This window comes from Microchirus variegatus, assembly GCF_963457635.1.
Source record: "Microchirus variegatus genome assembly, chromosome: 15".
Classification (NCBI taxonomy): Eukaryota; Metazoa; Chordata; class Actinopteri; order Pleuronectiformes; family Soleidae; genus Microchirus; species Microchirus variegatus.
In genome coordinates, this window is record NC_139816.1 from 12667758 (window position 1) to 12691037 (window position 23280).

General features: G+C 42.3%; 1 protein-coding gene across 1 annotated transcript in view; it reads left to right on the forward strand.

Moving 5' to 3' along the window:
* Nucleotides 1-389: 389 nt before the first annotated feature.
* kcnb2b (potassium voltage-gated channel subfamily B member 2b) overlaps nt 390-23280 on the forward strand; it is a gene marked incomplete at both ends in the record, with an annotated part of 85197 nt that continues 62306 nt past the window's right edge. Inside the window, one exon of the mRNA XM_083901844.1 lies at nt 390-974. Coding sequence (XP_083757970.1) covers nt 390-974 — 585 coding nt within the window. The remainder of the gene's footprint in view (nt 975-23280) is intronic.

The window sequence follows — 23280 nt, forward strand, 5'->3', positions numbered from 1 at the left end:
ACGCGGGGAAACGGGTGATTGCCGGAAAAGAGCCGATATATGGCTCCATTGTGGAACAGATGCATTGTGTTATAACGTTTGAATAAATGATAGTCCTAATTGTAACGCAAGCCTCAGACATAAACATATTGACCATGTACATTTCTGAAGTTAAGCACCATCTGTTTAAACTCATTTTAAGACCATTTTTCCAACCTAATGCCGCTTATTGATAGTAAAGTTTACAAATGATGTCATTTCTCACGAGTTGTCTCTCTTGTTTTCTCAGCCATGGAGGGACTTGTGTAAAGAGGATCCAACATAATTCAACATTTTTGGGATTTTCTTTCCCATTTTATGCTTTTGGGTCATCCTAACATCTTCCCAGACACGTCTCCTTTCCCACTGCCATGGCTGAGAACCTCGGACCAGCAGGGCTCAAGCCCACCGATGTCGAAAATAATCCCTCAGTGCCCCCTGAGCCCATCGACATCATCCGCACCAAAGCCCGCTCACGAAGAGTCCGCCTTAACGTTGGGGGTCTAAACCATGAGGTGTTGTGGCGGACCTTGGACAGACTTCCGAGGACCCGGCTGGGAAAACTGCGAGACTGCAACACACACGATTCCCTGATGGAAGTGTGTGATGACTATAGCCTGAACGAAAACGAGTACTTCTTTGATCGGCACCCGGGCGCATTCACTTCTATTCTGAACTTTTACCGCACAGGCAAACTGCACATGATGGAGGAGATGTGTGCCCTTTCTTTCGGTCAGGAGCTGGACTATTGGGGGATCGACGAGATCTACCTGGAGTCCTGCTGCCAGGCACGTTATCACCAGAAAAAAGAGCAAATGAACGAGGAGCTGCGGAGGGAGGCAGAGACTTTGAGGGACCGGGAGGGAGAGGGAGAGTTTGATAACACCTGCTGCCCGGACAAGAGGAAGAAACTGTGGGATCTCCTGGAGAAGCCCAGCTCCTCAGTGGCTGCCAAGGTAAGGAACTCAAACTGTGAGATTACACCACCCCCATTTCACATTTTCTGCTCACATTAATAGCTGATCACTGAATCATAGCACATTATGGGCACAGTCATTGGAGAACGGCTCCCACTTGGCAAAAAAAAAAGTACAGTTTCATCACTTTGGAAATTGGACAGATGAGCTCTGCACTCTCGCCAGGTGAAATCTGTGTGTTTTGCCTCGCACTAAGTGCAAACAGTTGTTAATAATGAATCGAGAAAGTTGCCGTCTTTACATAACAATTTTGTGCGGACGTGATATGGTGAAGAAGATCAAGAAGAAGCAGAAGACGAGGAGTTAAAGACGTTGCGTAACCTTCATGTAAACAGCACTGTAAAGTCAAATGTAAATTTCCAGACGTGGAATCACGGCAGGAGCTCAATTTACACTCCATTTGCTTTGATGAAATAAGTGCTAGGTATGTCAGCTGCTAGTGTTGCTTTCTTTGCTTTGATAAAGTGTGTCAGCGCAGACCTGACCTGTCAGTGGCTTGAGACATAACATGCACATGAAAAGAACAGATACAAGTCTCTTGGCTTGTGCAGCGCTATTATGTGCCCCTCAAAATGCTTTTTTTTTTTTTGCTTTGGCCACATTTACTCTGTGTGATTGAAGGCTACACTCTTTTCCATTCCCAAATGTTTAGAAGAGTTCTGCCTCAGCCACGCAAGGTTCCATTTTCATTTGCACACTGTAAAAATCTGTAAAAGGCTGTCGAGGCTGCCACCCTCTAAAATGATGATATCTCCCTCCACTCCTACTCCTTCACCTCTTCATCTTATACCTGCTCTGACTCGGTCTTCAATTAGGTAGGTCAACCTTGATGAAATCCAATCACTGGTAATTTACGTTGGGTCTCCAGTATCCCGATCTCATCATCGGGCAGTGCAGGGCAGGGCAGGGCTGCACGGGATTATATTCCATGTCAGAGGATCATAAACACAGGGTCGTGCGTGGGTGTGTGTGTGTGTGTGCGCAGTGTTGTGATCCTTCTTCCCTTGAAGCAGAGGATGCTTTTCTTTGGCTAAGGCATTTTTTTGGAAATTGAATGTTTAGTATTACGCTTTATAAAGGACAAAAATACACTAATGAAACAAAATACGGAGTTCCTTTCGTAAGACTACCATTTTATTTTTGCTGCTCACTCCTGCACGGCTTCTATTACCTGAATAAACTACTAATGTGTGACTGACAAGAGTCTCATCTCACCTAAATAATTGTTTTCAGCCTCTGTGTGGAAGCTGCGCATCACATGAATCAGTTTTAAAGAGGCTGCCAATATCTAATCTCAGGTAAATCAGGTGACGGCAGCGGAGCAATTTAATAGGCTATGTGATATGCAAAGTGATTTACCCTCTCATTATTGTCCCTCATTCTCCAGACACACGTCTCAGTATTGCTGACCTGTTCACTATACCTTGTGGGGGAAGACTTTAAAGGGAAATCCCACACTAATTCAAATTGAATTGACATTTCGCTGAGTGCTGTGCAAGGAGAACTTGAACGTGGCTCTAATGGCTCGGTCATGTGATCGCGCTATGGTTTTTTTCCACAGCAGAAAGTACATTTGGAAATAGACTGCAGGGTCTGCTCCACTGTCAGATGGCGACTCCTTGAGGGTGGGGAAGCCTTTAATGGGGCATGAACTGTGCAGCAAGGAACCCTTGAAAGCTCTTGACCGAGGAAATGCCATCAGCAGGCTCTGCACGCTCATATAAAAAAAAACAAAAAAACAAGCCCTTTGTCAAATGTGATCACAGATTCTTTTGGTATGTTCTCTTTTTTCTCTCACTATATTCAAACATGTCATCACACAGTGCTGCTGTATGGCACTTGTGGCTCGCTCTGACCTTCAATAAAGGTTAAGTGTGAGAAAACTGACCCCTTCAACAGGGTTAATTGAGCTAGAATTGCATTCATCAGTGGCAGCAGCGGCATTGCTTTAAGAGTTGGGGGGGTGGGGGGGAATGAAAGAGACACGCTGACATTGCACCAGAAAAAAAACATTAGTAGAACACAACAGAGAGGTATTTCAAGTGACCCACAAGAGGAGGGAAGAGGTGGAACAGATAGTGACAGAGGAAAGCCCTGGGAGAGAGTGATGTAAGAGGCGCAGTCATGTAAGTAAGTTATGCCCACAGATGCTGAGCTGGATCTTTGCAAACCTTCGCCAATGAATAATGAATGGAATGGTCAAACCTAAGAGGACACGGCTAATGCAGTGGCCTCTTTGTGATACGTAGAGACTTAGGGTTGAGTGATTGAGGAGGAGGAGGAGTGGAGCGTTATGCTTGGCTTGTCGCAGGTGAGTGTCAGAGGGGGGATGCAGGTGAGGGCTTCGTATTACAACACAATCTAACAAACCCTTAGCACAGGAATATACATTGAATTTCCACCTCACATCAAAACTTATCCCAAATATCCAAGTCTTAAGAATTACTATCACACCAATTAGTGATAGTAAATGTGGCCTGCTGCATTTAACTCATTCTTCTTACACACCAGTAGTGAACAGCAGTGGACAGCACTTATCTGCAATTGGGTGCCTTGCTCAGGGCCACCCTAGCCTTTACCCCGGATTTCCACTGGACGCGTTACAGCCGTGGAACGTCAGCGGCGCGGTTCTGCTTCGTCCTCTGCCCGGCGTCAATCCCCACCGGGCGCGTTACAGCAACGGCGCGGTGCCTTGGGAGCCAGCGGTATTCGCGGAAGATCGCGCGATAATCTCGAACGGATGCGAGTTCGCGAGATCCCACGACAGACTGTGTGTATGAAAGAAACAACAACACAGCTTCTTTTCATTCTCCGACGTGGAAGAACTGTTGATCTGGTGTCAGAAATGACTTTATGTTTCTCCACTTCAACAATCAGTCTCTCGTCGTACATTATGACTCTCTGAGACGCTCTGATTAATTGACTGTTGACCTGGCAGCACCAGTCACGACGTAATGTTCATGTGAAGTTGCGATGGGCTATATGACCTGCGTATTCAGCAGCAGCAACGGCAAAAATAGAACTGCTGCCTATCGATAGCGATGCGACGCGGCATGCCGCTTCTGGGACGCTGCTGAGACGTGCCGCAGCGCGGCCAGTGGAAATGCTCTCATTGATTAGAATGGAAGCTATTTGCAATGACGCTGTAACGCGTCCAGTGGAAATCCAGGGTTAGCCCATCAGGATCCAGAACTAGTGGAGGTCCAGTTATTGGCCATAAAGTAGTAGTTATTGTTGTTTCATTTGAATATCTGCACGGCTCATAGCCTGAGTCAGGAGATTCTAATATGCTAGTAAATTATAAAAGAATTGAGTGACGGTCGTGTTTATGAACACACGACTGTCACATGAACGGACACGTCCATAGTTTTCATACTGCAGGCTATAATTTCGATTAATCCGGTAGTACATGTCATCTTTGATACTGAGCCAGACGGATTTGTGCTGCCCTGACCCTCCGTTGTTTACAATGAGTCACGGTCGTATTTGTGCATCCAATGCACTTAGCACAAGCTCATGCAAAGACGCCACATCCAAATTACTGGACCACTTTAAGGACTGTGAATTACAGTGATTTTTGTTTTTTTTAATATCCTCTTGTGTAAATGTTTTACCATTACAGTCATAATCCCTGCAATGATTCATGTAAATGTACGCAACTTGTGAATGTATTTTGTGACCTTGTTTATGTTTTGCCACTGGGAGTTTGTGTTGTCGACAGGCCGACAGGGGAGTGTGATTAGTTCCCTCAGATGTCTTTCTCTCGCTGAGCTCCGACAAACAGAGTGATATGCTGAAAGTGTGCAATAAATATCAGAACCTCACCAAGTGTTACTACACATCAGTGATTTAGTGAGAGCTGCAACATTAACATATGAGTCAGTCGGTATTCCTGGTATCATAAATTAATGGTATTAGTTGTTCCATGCCTGGCTACAGTGCTCCGTTTTAATATATCTATGGTATGGATTGCAAGAGCAGCATCTTCCTGTTTTGATTTGTGTTCACGCAGAGCTCCTGGATAAGATCCTCAGAATAATAACTATTAATGCAATATGAAATATTCAAGCCATAACACAGGCTGAAACCATACACTTTTCCTGACTTAAGCGTCTGGTCTTTCTGGGCAGCATCAGAAAATAATTGCGATGGATTCTGAGCATTTTAAAGAGATCAATGTTTCGACCTGCCAGAGATTTTTTTTCAGCCTCTCTCTCTCTCTCTCTCTCTCTCTCTCCCTCTTCCCTGCATCAGGCACCAACCAAGTTCATGTGCACCATTACTCTCTCCTTTATCTAATAAGCTGCTCTAGCTGGTGGGAATGCTAAGCAATGGGCCTGCATGGGTGCAGACGGGGTGCTGTTTGGTCCTCCCACGCTTGGAAGCAGCCAGAGTCAAGTCCAGCACATACACTGTTGATGATGATAACACAATTGTGAGGAAGCTGCAGCATAATAAGCTGCAGAAACAGACCCCCCAAATGTCAATTTGGGTGAAAGTCAGCGTTGCTATAATTATCCGTCTTTAAATTCCAGTGTGCAACATTAAGAATGGTATAATGGCAGAAATTGAATAATATATTGAATAATTTGGCTCTTGTGGCCTTAGAATAAGTCATTTATATGCGCTTTAGGCAATGTACATTTTGCTTTATGGAGGCCGCCATGTTTCCACAGCAGCCCGAACAGACAAACCAAATGGGAGCATGCCTTTTACATTTAACCCTTTAACACCTAAGCCTCAAAATATCAGTCTGGACTTTTTACATATGGCACCTTTATTTAAAGGTGCCATATGTAAGAATGTGGCCAAAAATGGTTACTACATTCAAATTCAAAATACTGAGGTCTTTTAGGTTACATTTTTTTACGTAACTGGCAACCTGTGGTTGCTCGGCAGCTGAGACTCTACTGACTGCAATGATTGGTAGACGGCGGTAGGTGGCGCCACATGCCAAAACATGATTTGCAGTCTGCAAAATATTTTTTTTAATGCAAATATTTTGGTTTGTTATATGAACATTATTCCTGAGTCTCTGTGACATATTAGGAGGAGGATTTTATGGCCAGTTGCTTTAGATTTATTACATAATGCAACTTTATCATTAAAAGGGCCAGAAAGTGTCCTGTAATTAAGTGCTTTTGCCCATTTTTCCAAGGTATTTACAATTTACTGCATGTTAAAATACTGTTTTAACAATTTAAAATGAAGAAAGACAAAGTTTTATTTAGAAAAAACACTTTAATTGTACTTTGAATACCAGATTGTGCGTGTTAAATTTGAAGATTTGTCTCAATGTCCAAAAACAGGCCAAAAATGAAACTGAACAGGAATTTTTATAACTCTTTCCTCTCTGGTGACTAAGACTCTGATTCGCCAGCCTCCTGAGACAGCGCAGGTGAAATTACCGTAATGACCACACGTTAGCTTTGACGCGCAACTTCTCCGATTTCAGAAACCGTTGGAATTATTCCGATAGCACAAACCGTCGCGGAGTTACGGTAATGCAGATTGTGCTTGTGCAAACGTGTCATCTGCGACACGCTCGGTGTTAAAGGGTTAAAGCAAAAGCTTACATCATGCTTTCTGGTATGCAAAGACCACTGTAGTTCCCTGACACGTGTGGGAAAGGGAGGCGTGAGCAGAGGAATCCTCCATTTGTCACACTCATCATGTCTCACCATTGGATGTCATAAATTCTTTCACACTGGACATTTAATGCGGTGTTGTGGCAAACGTACAATACACCCTTCTGAATTACTTCTTTCATTTAATTGAGAGAATTTTGAGAAAACTGCAGCAAATTTCGTGGCTCCAACTTTGACAAGAACGAGTTCAGTTAACCTGCTGCTGTGATGTAACTTCAGCTCCTGGAGCTGCAATGTTGATTTTGCAGGTAGAGTCAGATATAAAGAGAGGTCTGGGATGATAAAAGTGACCGAGAGGCCCCGAGTCAGCATGACGTCAAATGTCCCGTACAGTGTGGTCCCTTTGGGGGAAATTCAAGCAGCACGTCCACTACCTTGTGTTTCATTATCATCCTTTCATCTCTGCATGAATTGTGGTAGCTCCACAGAAGGTTAAATCAATTGCATCGACGTTTTATGGAAGACATATTCCGAGCTTGTTGAATGAATGGATGCGTGTTACTTTATGCTTATTCTGTAAGAAGCCTGCTGGCTGGATGCTAACCTTGCCCTATAAAATCTGAATTTTTGGGGGGTTTGCTTTTCTTCAGTCATACTTTATAATCTTATTTCACTGATTTTCAGGCCTGTTATTCCTCTCAGTGTGTGAGCGGCTGATCACGGATGCAATCTGTAGCAAGTATTATTGTACTGCAGTATCTTATTTGACCTGTCAGAGTTACTGTTGTACTGCAATATATTATTTGACCTGTCAGAGAACTATATTATCTTGTTTGACCTTTAGCAAGTCATAAAGGTGTATTATAGGAGTGTGGTTTATCATTGGAGGTACAGCTCACCTTCTCCCCTCCTGCAGACTCTTAGTTACATAAGCCTTCCACCAGTCTAATCAGTACAGCCTAGCATTTAGGCAGCAGCCCCTAAATCCTCTTGACCCCGCAATCATAATCAGATAAAAGAGAACCTCCTAGATTAAAGACACAAGTCCGTACAGTGGCTGTGTGCGCAGAGGGAGCAGCGTTTATTATCTGCAGGCTCCAGATCCCAGACTGTGTCCATCACTTCTGTTTTGTGTAGAAGTAACCCACTGTGCAGCATTGGGATTATCTTCATTTAAAAAAAAAAAAACAGTTTTAGAATGATTTGATTCTGATGTGGACAGGTTGTTATGAGACACGGGGTCAAAAAGGATGATGACAGTTTTGTTATGGCACAGAGATGAACACGCATCATGTCACCACTTCACACTGTGCATCACTTTCAGTCAATCAAACAGTAATAATAATAAAAACTTGATAGTTAGAATATATCCTATATTGTTCTTTTAAAGGGGACATATGATACTGTATTTCCCCAACTTAGTTCCCTGGTGTCCTAATGAACATGTCTGTGACATGCTTTGGTCAAAATACCATACGGATGAAGCACCACAGCAGTTCAATCACCCTGCCAAAACAGCCCTGTTCAGAACGCTCAGTTTAGTAGTATCTCTTTAGGTCCACCTTAAAAAGTAAAGTAAAACGAAAAAGGACAGGAAATGACATCAGCCACTGAGAATACTGGGAGCTAACAGCAGTTAGCATTTGGAAAAGTGATCATTTGCAGGCTCTAGCAGGCACATTGCAGTCATATATAACATGTATCCACTGGACAGATAAATCCTCTGAGGCTGGAAGTTTGTGTAGAACTCTGTGCTGCACTGTGGAGCCAAGTATAGAACTTTTCACGGACTTCGCAGACTTCCCGTTTTCGTATACCGCTGCCCTCGCCAGCACTCTCCTGTGTTTTGCGGACAACGCGGAGCACCGCGAGACAACAATTCCAGGAATTTAGCGCATTGTGACGTCCCAATGAGCGCGGAAGTCAACATCGCGTGTTTTATCCCCTGTACTTAAACTGAGGAGGACCACAAAAATACGAGTGAGTCATCTTTTTTCACACTTTGCCGACTGATGTTCCAAAATATAAGGATTTAATTGGTTAAAAAGTTGATTTTGCATAATATGTCCCCTTTAAAAGTGGCTCAGTTGTTGCATATAAAGTGAATACTCTGCCGTCGACTCACTCTAAACACAAATGTCCTCATATGGACAACAAGCAGCTCTACACAGTGGACACTGTGCTTTCCAGTTGACACAGTTTTGTCAGGATCATTGCATCTCTTGATATGGTTATTTTTACACATTAAATATTTCTCACCGCTCCGAACATAGACCTGGACATGTTTACGTTTACAATTAGCTCTCTCCGGTGCTGTATTTGTATTTGATTTCTGCTGATGGTGTTGATGGACGACAAAAATAGAAACGCATGTGGCGCCCGCAACACGCTGGGAGAATAATGAATCAACGTTTCACAACACAGAAGCTATTTTTTGATTTTAATTGCGCCGAAACATAGCCTGCACTTGTGAGATTACCTCCCACTGTTGAAGGGCTGACTTAGACCTCATTTGGGGTTAAGAGAAGACATATCCCGGGGACATATTTAAACCAAGAAGGAAGTTAGGAGACACGCAGCCTGTTAATGAGCTAACTAAAAAGTGCTGTATCTGTAAGTTTCACCTGCAGGGATCAGATGGAATATCCGAAGTCAGTTAGAGGAAGCGGTTGAAGACAATGCTATTGATTTTTCTGACCATTAACATTGATCAGTTGAAATCGTGCTTTTGCTACATTTTTAATTAATCACTGCAATCATTTTAAAGCGTCCTCTTCTCTCTGTGTCTTTTTTGTTGTTGTTGTTTTTGTGTTGCTTTGATTTTCACAAATAATAGACCGCTGAGGTGATTTGCATGATGAAGCTCCGTGGCAATGGTGTCCTTAAAACTCCCACCGGCCCGTCTTAAGGCTTATTGTACACTGACACTGCACATAGTGATTTATGAATGAAAGACACCATTTAGTGAAATATCAAGAGACACAACCGAGCACAGGAGAACGGCACTTTGTTATCAGCACAGTAAAAGTAAAGGAGAAGGCGCGAGGGGAGGGTGGTACTGTGAGGCAAATCATGATTCAGTAGAACTTCAGTGCAACAAAAAAAAACTAATTCCCTGACAAGTCTAGTATAAACAAAATGACCAGTACAAGCCAAGGCTAATGAGTGTCCAGATGGTGTGAGAGAGGCCTGATGGCTGCAGTCTCATTAGTATTTCTCCTGTCATCCCCAAAATACACCCTCACATTTTCCAACAAATGTTACTTCACACAATTGTCAGCCTTGGCCTTCAGCTGTGGAAAAAGAGGATTGTTGTCAACATTTATTAATCCGTCAGTGAATCATTTACCAGGTTGCTTGTTTTGTACAAATCATGGTCTAAATCCTAAAGGCATTCAATTTAGAGCCAAATATAACACACAAATAAGAAAATTAACTCAAATTTTACAAGCGAACACTGGTGAATGGTTGGTATTTTGTCACAATAATCACTCAAATGATTATCAAAACAGTTTCCTGTCCTCAGATTAAAGAGGATCCAGCCTAATCATGTACACTAAACCTGTGGTGGGAGTGGAAATAAGCTGTAAACACTCACTGGCATTTCTTTAAACTTTCATTTGTGTCGAACTGAACAAAGACGCAATATTGTTCTTTAGCTTCTCCTGACTCTTTAACTCAGGGGTCTCAAACTGGCGGCCCCCCAATCGATTACATGCGGCCCCCCACTTAATATCATGTTATAATGTAAACATGGCCCACGACCTCACCGTCTTTTAAACACAGTGTGTGTAGCTGAGGCACAGCTGCCAGCGAGATGATAGAATATAATATAGGTTTGCTAGCAATGTTTTTTATAACAGTAATAATAAGACATTTGGTCATAATTATCATAATTATCCCATTATTTAATTCAATTACATAAATACGCATGTAAGGGCCGAGCTACGAATGGCAGTAGCCCAAACGGCTCCTGGTACACATTTTAATTACAGTTGTCCACACAATTATTTATGTAATTTAATTCTGTTTTTGATATTAATACATTAATTTTGCATCATAAATAGTATTATTAAGTATACGTGATATCATGATGCAATATTGTGAACAGTTCCCCAGTCCCCTCTTGACCACAATAGATGCACATTGGCCCCCAGGTCATTTGAGTATAAGACCCCTGCTTTAACTTCTTCTCACTGCTATATGCTGTTTGGTGCTGGGCAGGCAGCACAAAGTACCTTTATTAGAGCTTTTATGCTGAAAATAGCTTCCTGCCGCAAAAACAACAACAATGTGAGTTATATTTAAGCTGAACCAAAACAATAAAGTCGAGGGGGCAGACTAAAAAAGAAGACGACACAAGCTGTCATTTGGTAATTGTCTCTGATTAAGTAACTACTCTCCCACTTAGTATGGATATGATCCATGTAATTACAAAATAAGTAAATGGTCTTTATTTATAATAGCGCTTTGCTCGTCTTGATGACCACTGCTTTTACACCACAATTTTGCCATTGACACCGATTCACTCACACTTTCATTCATCTATCACTCATCGTTCATAGCCTTCACACGCCGTCAGGAGCAGCGCAGGGTTAAGTGTCTTGCCCACATCGGCATTCGAGGATCACTACTCGTTTTGTGTTGGCCACAGTTTCGTATCCGCGCTGCAAATTTCACACTTTAGGGGCTGATCAGCCAGCAAAAACCCAAAGAAATGTAATCTGGCAAAAAGCCCTGGGGCCTGAGCACCGTCAAAGTGAGATATAAATCCCGCTGAAGGCTGGGAGTGGCTGTGGACCAGTAGCGAGCGGCAGCACTGGCTGGCACTGCCAGCCTGAGTGACACTTTGAATAAGAGGCTAAGGTGTTCCTTCCTCCTCCCGGTTTTTCTCGTCTACCTTCCTGTCCTCCTGCTCTTTACCTCCACTGCTGACTCTTGTAAGGTTTGCTCACACTGTCTTTTTCCTCTCGTCCCAGAAGGCATCAGAAAAAAAAAGGGGCAGATGGAGAGAGAGGACAGGAGCTGGTAGAGAGTCATCATTTTAAACGCTGTGAACACCAGGTCTCTATTACGTGCCTCAGTGATCCCCCCCCCCCCCCCCCCACACACACACACACACAAAATGTGTATCCCACACCCAGTCTTCCACATCTCTGCGCACACACAAACCGTAAAACACACATTATGCACTCGATAAGTAAAGCACACAAACAGGAGTGCTCCCGTACGGCACGTGCACGCTCACTTCTTTAACTGCAAACCTTCAAGTACTGCTGAGCCAGCCTTTCTTTGGGTGCAACAACACAGTCAGTGCCCCCGCTGTTGTTTCACTCTCTTCATATATACCGTCTCCTTATCAATATTCTTCACTTCCTTCTCTTTTCCCATCACAGCCTCCTTTCACATTTTCCTTTTTTTTTTTAACCGTCACCCTCACAATACAATCCTCCATTTCCTCTTATAACTTCAACATCCTTCCATCTCACTGCTCTGTTTTCCCACCACCCCCTCCACATCTCAGTCTTTATTTCCTTGCAGGGGTTGGAAGGGGGGGGGGGGGGGGACTGAATTGTGGTCGTGCTAACCCTTCCATCTTGGAAGCGGTGGCATGAAAGTGCATTGGTATTCATTGCAGGGTTTTTACATTTGGCTCTTTATCAATCATATTTGTGATTTAGCAACAGTGGTGGGAGCACTATTTCCTCAGGTGTCTCGTCTACAAAACAAAATGTGTGTTGATTTGCATGCTGCCAATACACAAACAATCCCTTTCGAGAATTTCCACAAACATAAAGGGATATCCTTTGGCGGCAGAGTCATGGCTGCCTGCGCTGACCAATGAAAAACCCTCCGAGGAGCCCTCGAAAAGGCAAAAAGAGAGAGAGAGAGAAAAAAAAAAGGAATGTGTAATCAACTTCATTTTGCTTGTTTCTTCTGAAATGCTGTGTTTGCGTAGTTTCCATGGTGACCATGGTGTGCCATGGTGACTTATTGACACCCATGGAGCAATTCATCTCTATACAGGCTGTGCGAGAGGCAGAGCAGCTGGTACCTCAGCCCCCACATCCAACCCCTGATGCAAATGTCTGGGAAACGCTTGAGCTCTACCTTATCAACACAGTTCAGGTCTCACTGACTTTTATTACATGCCTCTTTATATGTACTCTTGACTCAGTGTATTTGGCAACTTTCATTGTCCTTCCTTCCAATTGTCTTAAACAAATCTCAGTGAGACATTAACCTCATAATCTGCAGTAGAGTGTGTAAAATGAGCTGCTGTGATATGATGAACGCATTAAATACCTTGAACTTTAATTGCACCAACATGTAATAATGTGTCCTCCTCTGTTGGGGGCAGTTGGAGGAGAAGGGAGCAGCAGGGAAGTTGGGTTTGTGTCACTGTGAATGAAGGAAAGAAGAAAAATGTTGTCACCGTCTCCGTTTTTGTCGAGGCTCGACTCTCTGGACCTGTCCGAGTCTCCAGAGGGTCAGCAGCCCTACAGCAACTTGGTTTGCAGGCTATTAATTAAAACTCCTGCTCTATGAAGGAGCCTCTGAGGACATGTAAGAGACAGGAGATGGATAGAGCGGATCAGGGGGAAGCTGGGTTGAAGTTATTGCCTTGTGGATACAGGGTGAGAGAGGTTAGAGGGAAGGGACGCTATTGTGGTCGGGCATTTCTTTACTTTTCCATCTCATCACCATCTTCTCCTCCTGAGACTTTTCCTGTTTTTTTTCCCCCTATTTCACGCTCCTCTTTTGGACCATTTCCTTACAATGTCTTCCATCATGTGCTGTCGTTGTCGCTGTGTGCTGTGATACCAGCCGTGTGCCGTCTCCCAGCACACCAGGGAAGTGACAGAAGAAAATATCATCTTCATAAATCCCGCTACATCTGCTAAGCCAAAGGTGTTCCTCATTGATGACCACGTGACACATTATGCTTTATTGCACTTTAAAAATCGATTAATTCTAGCTTTGGGTTCAAAGGGTATGTGGAAAAAGCTACTTTTTATATTAAAAAGAAAGTTTGAGCACAATATTTAATCATTTCTACTTCTTCTTTCTGATATTGTAAAAGGTATTATAATAACATGGGTTTTAGTAGATCTGGTGACTTGTCAGTATTTATTTATATATATTATGATATTATATGCTTATGTTCCATTCTCTTCCACTTTTCTACTTTTTTATTGAAGAAGAACCAAACTAGCAGGAAAATGTTGACCGATATTATAGATCAAATTAAGTTTTTCAAAACTTCAAACTTAGTGGTTAGTCAATATTTTACTTCTGCGTTGGCTTCTTTAGGAGAGGACTATACTGTATGTGTGTGTCCAATTTAATACGGTCTAGGTTAGTTAGTTTGGACCTAAAAATTCCAAACATCAAAAAACAAGGCATGTTGCACTCATTTTTTAACACTTAACATTTTTGTAATCATTAAAAAACGTCCTACTGCAGTACACAAGTGTTGCTTTGATTCATTCATACATTAACATGATGCTTGATTAAACTAAATTTAGCCATTCCAGGGAGCAGCTTTCTTTACTAAAACCTTTAATCCATGGATCCGATTTCACAAAATGAAGGGCTTTATATCGTCTACTCGTCTCCTGCGTCATTACATTTCCAGCCAAGCCATTCATGAAATTAGTAAATCAGTCAAACAAATCAGTACATGCGTCTTCAACCAGAACAACGTCAGTGTGTCTAGCCAGCTGAGGCCAGGAGATGCAAATACACTCATTTAACACCCTGATTGTATGACTTTAATCAGCTTACTGCTACTGAATGGTGAGGACCCATCTGCCCTGAGGGTACAGAGCGTCTAAGGCGCACACTCTGACCATGTGACTCTTTGTCAATGGAAGGAAGCCAAGCAGAGAGCCAAAAGATCAGAATCTGACATACCTGAAAGGTCACGCATGAGTCCCGACTTTCTCCGTTTTTTTTTTTTTGTTTGTGCTAATCTGGGTTTGGTCAACTGTAAAAATACCCGCTATGAACGATTTTGAAAAAACGAAATTGAAACGGTCTCTCTGGACATCCTCTGAAGTGTCAACACACACACACACACACACACACACACACGCCGTGGCACAACTCTCCTCGCTGCGGTGCTTGTACGGGTCACCGACACCTCAGGATGTGTTCTGCATCACTGCAGGATCAGAGAACATTTGGGCCTGTTGGGTGTTGACATTTTTACTTAGGCCTCGCCAATCGATGGGAAGACTCTCAGATATTAAACGGTGTGCTGAAAGCCCACCTGTCTCATTTTTTTGCAATGTACAAGTTGTGTAGCATTGTGCGAGTCTCGAACATGAGCGGCCAAGCGCGTTAACGGCTGCACTGACTTTTTCACTGTTGTATACTGCTGATATTTGGTCTTTTATTCCCCCAGCTGCAGCACATATTGTGTATTTATGTCTGGATTATTTTATTTATTTCCCTGAACTTGGTTCTTCTTTCACAGCCCCCCAGCTATTTCCTTTATGTTTGCTTGTGATTCACCTTCTGTGACTCACACCTAAGTTGATTCTCTTTATACCCGTCTTTGATTATCTACATCTCTGGTTTGAAATATTGCTTGTTCACCGCTTCTTCTTTCGTCCTTCATTTTACTTTCGGTGTCCCCCCGGTCATTCACTGTTGCTTCCAAACCACCTGTCTCCCCGTCTGTCTTCCACTGGTGCCATGCAAAACAAATATTTATTTCAAAGAACGCTTCCAAATGTGTTCATCTGCTATACCAGGAAATATAGAGCTAGAAATGCGATAAGGATTTACCAAACACACTATAAGCGCAAGTTATTTCCCTGTGTCTGACTTACCCGTGCTGGACACTGTTACTGGCACTTTACCAACTAAAGATTTTTAAAGTATACTTGTTTTGCAATAAATCCCCCTTAAGTAGCATGACAGTATCTAAAGGCCACCTAGCACTATTAAATGTCCCCAGTTTGTTCTTCCTTCTCCAAGGTAATGAATACAGCGTCTGAATGCAAACTAATGTTGATGGATGACTGTTGATACAAGGCGAAGTAGCACCCAGCCTTTGTCACGTTTCCAACATTGCCATTCTTGCCAGTTCGCTGAAATTTGCCCCCTTCTCTTCGAATCACACTAATACCACTTTAAACCTGCATTAATGTTGCCATAAATGTTATGTTATCGCAGAGATAGATCACCATAAAGCTTAGCATTAAAAATACCTAAGATTTGCAGCACTTAGAAGCAAATGGAAAAACACCCACAAGGCGGCTGGTGCCACCACGTTAGCGCACATTAAGTGCGAGTAAGCAACAGTGTGTAATAATGCAGAGAATTAAACCTTGAAATCGAGATTTTCTCTCTTCTGTTTAGTCTTTGGCAATACGGCTACAGATTAAGAGGTAACGTATAGCTGTGTTGTGAATGGGTAAAGGCTAATGCGGATTATAATATGAAGCATTAAATCGGTTAAGGCAGTGATTCATCCAACCTTGGATGCATGATTCATCTCCTCTATTATTACTTCACTATGTATTTATTCTGTTTCTTCACATGCGACAGCTGATGAAAGCCTGGGCCTTTAATCTTTGTTTAATTCAGCCGAGACAATGTGGACGTGAGGCACCTCCAAAGCGGAATTTTCGGCCATGTGTGCTTCTGTATGCGCTGTATGTATACGAGTTTAATTTTTTAGGAGTCTCAAGCATATAGGAGTGCATGCACACACATATCATTTGAGGATTATTCACAGAAGACAGATGAAGGATAATAAAGATAACATGGTGTCAGTTTTGCTGAATCAGAAATCACTGTATTGTCAGGCAGCTGAAGGGACTAAAGCTTGTTATTTTTTGTTGTTGTGGTTTTGTTTGATGTGGCACATCAAACAAAATGTTTGTATCTTGTTTGTTTCATATCTCTTAGTTCATACCCTCTCAGATTCACTGGTTCACGTAGCTGACGGATCTCCTTAGTGGAACGTGTCGGGAGACACAGCACGCACTTTGGCAGTGGAAAGTTGTGTGGCGGAGGAATGCTGTTTACGTTTGACAGTTTAAAAGTTGCATAAATATTCATTCGAAAATGTTTACCATTTCACATGTGTTAAGAGGGAGCACAGATTTAGCCTCGGCAGTGTCATTCCTCTTACTGAACGCAAACAAAAATACACAATTAACTCTCCTAATTGAAAGCCAGAGTCTGTCTTCTGGCAAAGGATGAACACTGGTGTAAATATGTATAAATCCTGCCTCCTGTCTTGCTGACTGACAGACAGACACACCCACTACCGCTACCCTAATCCCATATGAGGACACTACAGAGTAAGGACAGAAATTAACAGCCCTGTTACGTAGTGTCAACTGTCCTGCCTGCTTGTCATCACAATAATCACAGGACCATGATGATGCGGAATCAATTAGCATTGCTGGCATATATCAGATTAAGAGTAAACAGGGCCAAAGGGAGGCTCATTAAAACAGTTGTCTGTTTGGCTCATCGAACAGAAAGCCAGGCAGTGGCTTAGCATCACTCAGAGATACTGTGGATTGGAGCGTTTGGATTGTGTCTGTCGCAGGGAGTGTGTGGAGGTAGAGGCAGGCATAAGAAAGGAAATGTTTCTGCTTAAATTTAAAGCTCCTATCGTCAGTATATTGGTGTTAAATTTATAGTTTGCAGGTTCGCTGGGAAAAAATTGTTTTGTTAAGTTTCATCTGCAGGTTATTAAACTACTCGTGCAGCTCCTCGGACATACCTACTCATTTCACATGCGATAGATGACTTGAGGCAATCTCTCTATCTTAGAAACTTTCTGCTGATATTTAAATATGTCCAACATATCTTTAAGACTTAGGTTTCTTAGGAAGTTGGAAAACAGTGTTCTGCAGAGTAGGTGGTGGAACAGCCAATAGAGGCTGTGATTGGTCTCCTATCGCTCTACACATTTATTCGTGAGGCTGTAAACAGCAAGTGTTGTTCTCCCTCAGATCATTTGATTTAACATCCATCTCTTACCGCTTAATCCTCCACATGGGGGTCGCAGGGGCCCTGGTGCAAATCCCAGCTGACATAGGGCAAAACGCGGGGTACACCCTGGACAGTTTGCCAGACCATCACAGAGACACATAGAGACTAAAAACCATCCTCTCTCACATTTACATCTACCGTAAATTTGAGTGTTTAATTTCCCCTAATCTGCATGTTTTTGGACTGTGGGAGGAAATCGTAGAACCGAGGAAACCCTGGAGAACATGCAAACTCCATGTAGAAGGACCTTTGTTCCGAACCCGGGTCTTCTTGCTGCAAACGCATACTAATAGTGGGTCAGATGTAATGTGAAAGGTGTCCCTAAATACAGACAAATAAATATAATTTTACTTTATTTAATCGAAACTCTATTGTGCCTTTCAGCTTCACTCAGCTGTTTTGGTTCTACAACCTGCAGCAGGTGTCTTGTTTCCTCTCTTACTTTTCTCAGCAGTCCGCTGTTCCAATGAAATAGCTCTAAAACACACTCAGCGCTACCTCCCCATTACCAAAAAGCAGAGAGACAAAGTATGCAATTATAACTGGTGAATATATTCATGCATTTAACATGTTAAAGACCTAAATCTATCCCTCAGGAGTTAGCGGAGGGAAGCTTCAACCATACCTTATTTATAACTACTATCGTGGGGTGGGCAAAAATGCTACTTTAATATTTGATGGGGGGTTATTTGTCAGATGATCGAATATCCCTTTTCAACACATACATACCATCTGTTCTCCATGGATCAACAGACAGAGTTCCAGCCCCAAAAAACAAAACAACTGCAGTGCATGAGAGCTAGTGAAAGTAATGCAGGGTTCACAGCATGTTTGATAACGGGAGCAGCTACAAGATGCATTCAAGAAAACTTAAAAATTAAACACACATACAGTCCACTAACTAAATGCCTGCGTCTACTAGATTCAGTTTTGTTTCCTTTCAAACATTTAAGATCATTACTACCACTATATTTCCCCTAACACCAAAAACACATTTGTATTTATGCAAGAATACTGCAGTTTTGCATAAAACAATGATGTAAAATGGTTGCAAAAAATACACAATTTAAACTGTGATGTGATAACATGCACGTGTGCCTCTATTTCTGCTCTGATCACATTAATGCCTGCAGAAACAATGTACTGTATATAAGAGCTTTCCCCATTTGTCCCCACAGGGCTCCATGGTGAAAAATACAGTGTACACAGCCTGCAGATCACATTAGTGCACACTGGATATGTGTATGTGTGTGTGTGTGTATGCTCATGAATGTGAAGGACTGCAAATGCAGCACAGTGTAGCCAGTCATGTAGAACATTGCATGGACAGCATCATGCAAAGTACAGTGCATTGCTGTGGCGCTCTGCAGTGCAAGCGTGAAGTCCCATTTGCAGAATAGATCAAATAAAGTCTCAGCGGTAAATGTCACACAAATGAGCCTTTAGTTTTTCTGTGCTTCAGATTACACATGGGCTCTGGGTGAGCTAGCGTTTTTTTGCTGAGACCCTTTTTCTTTCTGTGAACACGAACAGAATGATAATGAAATCTCAAAAGTTATCGGCTCTTTGACAAAGCACTCCGCGTTTATATCTGTGAGCACCAGTGAAGGGCTTTTCTGAAGCATGGGTTGGGTAAGGAAGATGTACTTTGATATGAAATATTGATGGCAATGATCATTTACTTGACAAAGTGCTTGCAGAGAGAATGAGTGAGTTTTGGCTCAAGAAAAAAAACAACAACAACTGAATGATAGAGTAAAAGGCCGGGAACCACCGTTGAAGGAAAGCGAGCAAGAGACGGGTGAGGTTTGTCAGAGTAACAGACTGCAGTAGTTGGATGGATAAAAATCCTATTATGAAGAAGTGCAGTCGACACGGCCTCACAGGGTCTGTGCTGCGGTGAAGGTTGTGACTGCAGCCATAACAGCAAGGTGGCTCCTATCCACTAGATTTTACTGATGCCTTCAGGGCTCCTCTCCTCCTGCTTTCACTGCATCCGAGATCATTTGTTCTGAGCCCACATCGAAGAGCGAACATGGAAGAAAGCCACAATGCCGAAGTGCAATCAATAGTTCTCCTAAATAATTTCTTACCTCTATTCATTTGATGTGCGTTTCATTTTGGGAGTTTCATTAATATTGCCGTCAAATAAAGTCTCTCTTTGGGTGCAGCAGATTGAGGTAAATGATTAATGCGTTGTGTGTCACAATTTGCACGAAGCTTTACTATTTTACACCCTAACCACCCATATGAACACATACTGCACATACTAGGGCTGTCTTAAAGATCAAGTTTGAATAAATATGACATGACTATTGTTTGAACTCTTGATATAATCCTTCCTGCTTTGGTCCACTCTGGTGGTAACAGGTGAATCCACAGATTTGCTTCCACACACTGTGTTTCAAATGCTTTGCTTTGTCATGATTGTCCACAAAGGAGGATGCTTTTGCTTGTTCTTATTTTTCTCATAAGACAATGGGTTTTACAAATCTAATCTAAATCTGCGGTCACAAGGCTTTTTTTTTTTTTTTTTTTTTTCTAGGCTGTATATTTTGAACTGGAATGGATTTTTAAGGTTCAAGTTCAACCTATCAAGATATCTGAAATTTTGATTTAATTAAACAAAAAAAAAAGTGACAGCCCTAATAAACACTATAATGGGCCTAACAGATTTATAGTCTGGGGATATTGAGCTGCTCATTACATCTGTAATGTGGTGCAATTATCCATTATACCTGCACCTATACCATCACCTTATACAGACCATAAAACAACCTTGTTTATATCCTTTATTTATTATTTCTCCTTCTCCTTCTAGTCTGCAACGTTATCTCTCTTTGTCTTCATTTTCTGCCCTCAATGCCAATCCCTTTTTCTTGTTCCTCCCACACACCCTCCTACTATTGCTCTCTGCTTTTCTGTCAGCAAAAAAAAAAACACCCAAATAAACCATGCACTGTATTTTACTTATTCCACGTGGAGAACAGTGCATCTAACCTTTTATCATCCCAAATAGCACTTTTGTACTCAATTCATATTTTATGAAATAGTTTGCAAGCATTTTCTCCAGTTTTGGACTCTTAGATTCAGGTTTTTTTTTCCAAAGTTTGACCCTGTTTGTGCACATCCTATACCCTTGGGTGAACTCAGGCCTGGGCATTCGGCGTACAAGTGATGTGATGACTCTACCACATTACACAATTTAGCAAATTAGCCAGGGAGCTTTGCCTGCCCTTGTACTAATCTGGTATAGACATAGCGAAGGTAATTTGAAGTTCCATGTCCACTGCGACAGCACATCAAATTTAGCACAGCTAATACACGTGTACAGATATCACTTTATCATTCTGATAACTTAATCCCTTTTTGTGTGGTCGTCCAAGAAACAGAAATTGAGGGGGCTCGAGTTGGAGGTTATTTGGGTGTGACTTTGGATAAACAAGCTCTGATTGGAGCAGAGCAAAGAGAAAATACCTGCACACTCCTAGAGATAAAATAGAAGAAGAAAAAGAATGACCATAGTTTGATGTAGAGCAACTCTAATTAAAACAGAGGTTTTTTTTATCTTCAGATAGAATGTGAAAATTGTCTAGGGCTTAAGTAGAAGTGTCTTCAAAGGAGACTCTGCGAGTACAGATAGTCCTGTGTTTAAACACATCACACTCCCACAGATCTGCTTCCAAGAAATGGAACAACCCAATGAAAGTGATGTTTACTTTACTCCAAAAATACTGTCTCAGGCCGTGGAGGATGTGTGCACGGGCTGCTGTCATTGTGCGAGTGTGGTGTACACATTATGTCTACGCACTATCACGACACACAGTTTCCAGAGTAGCAGTACATAGAGGCCTTTGGTTCCAGCTTTTATTTGACTTGAAAATTAATGTTTTTGAATGCTCATGCAGGTTCTGTGCCATTGACAGGCAGAGCGTATTTATTGGAGTAAAGAAAAGGTGGCCTGGTGGCGAGGTGTGATATGGAAAAGCTGATGAACTGTAGCCCAGAAAATAAATTGTAAATGTGTGTATGGAATATATAGAGGTGTATGGGGGAGAAAGGGAAAGGGCAGCAGGATGGGGAAAGACAAATGAGAAGGAAAGGAGAGGTGGTGGGATAGAGGGTGAGGGGACTAATGTGTCCTTCATGGGGTGAAGCTGGACAGAAATGGCTCAGCGTGGAGCTAAATTGACTCCATTACAGGAGCAGTGCACCGGAAAGCATCAGTGACATCATCCACCCATCCCAGACAGGCAGTTACAACTCTCGGAGGGAAAAGACGAGGTTGGGAGCAGCCTTATCCGCAGGATGCGGCAGCCGCAGTGGTTAAGGCGTGTTTACGACTGCTTTGCATGTTTTACACGTGACACCGGGGAGAACATGTAAGATAATTTACTGTATGCCTGTGAGCCAGACAGACAGTGTACAAGTAGCACTACAACACATATAAATAGTGTCTATTAGAGGAGTGCACTCATCAGTGCGTTTTCACTCGTCAGCATGCCGGTGTAATTTCCCCTGCAGTGAAACAAGCAGGCACATGTGGATATTTGGCCTTTTAAATGCATGAGGTATCTACAGTACAAACACTTGAGGCATTTCTTTTTATTGTGAATAAATAAATGTTCAAAATAATCATGTAAAATATTTATCCTCTGGCCTGTATATACAAAAAACTATTTAAAAATGAAAATTAATTTAGCAGCTTCCAGTTTGGTATTCCTGAATTTATTGGGGCTGATAATAATCATTTCCATTGTTGAGAAATCTAAAAAGTATTTGAGGTCAGACAATATTGGCGTGTTTCCACCAAGAAGAAAGGTTTGGTACGGTACTGTACGTATTTTTTCCACTAGAGTTTCCACTAGGAATGGTACCAAATAATTGGGTACCCTTCCCTTGGTGTACCACAGTAATGCTATGGTATGGGTGGAGCTACAAAAAACCATATCGTACTGTACCAAACCAAACTGAACAACTGAAAATTCAGTGTACCACTGAAAATGTTTTGTCATTCCCATAAAAAAATTCAATTTTGCAGATTGTACTGATATTTAAATTCTGACTTAAAGGTGGAGTAAGTAGTTTATAGTGCCATCTAGAGGAGAGGCTGAAATTTACAACAAAGAACTGCTCTTCTGCTTACCCCCTTCCCTTCCCTGAGCGCTACGGTATCCTCAGCTGGTCAAATGTCGTCCTCGTCGCCTTTCTCCGTGTCAGCAGTTGAGGTTCGTGAGGCGAGGGAGAGGGCGAGCTACCACGGCCGTAGCAGACGAAGCGGAGAGAGTGGAGGCGGGACTTCTGCTTGATTTGTTCTCTCGGTTTTGTCTATACAGGCTCCAGTAGAAACATGGCGTCTCGCTGCTAACAGCGGCAATGCAACAGCAGCCCGCGACCATGTTATTTTACATGACTTTTTGAAACACTACGGAAATGAAACAAAAAAATTATACAGTGACTAGACAATGCAGGAGCACATAATATGTATACAAACATGGATTTTGGGTCATATAAACCCATAAATACTACACAGTGTCCCTCTAAACCACATCTATTCACCTGTAGGTCTCGCTGCCTTCTATGGAGTCGTGTCGTCAGGTCACCCCGTTTGAACCAACGCGCGGCTAAAACTGTAGCCACCGAATCTGCGCGTTTGCGTGCGTTTCAGAGAA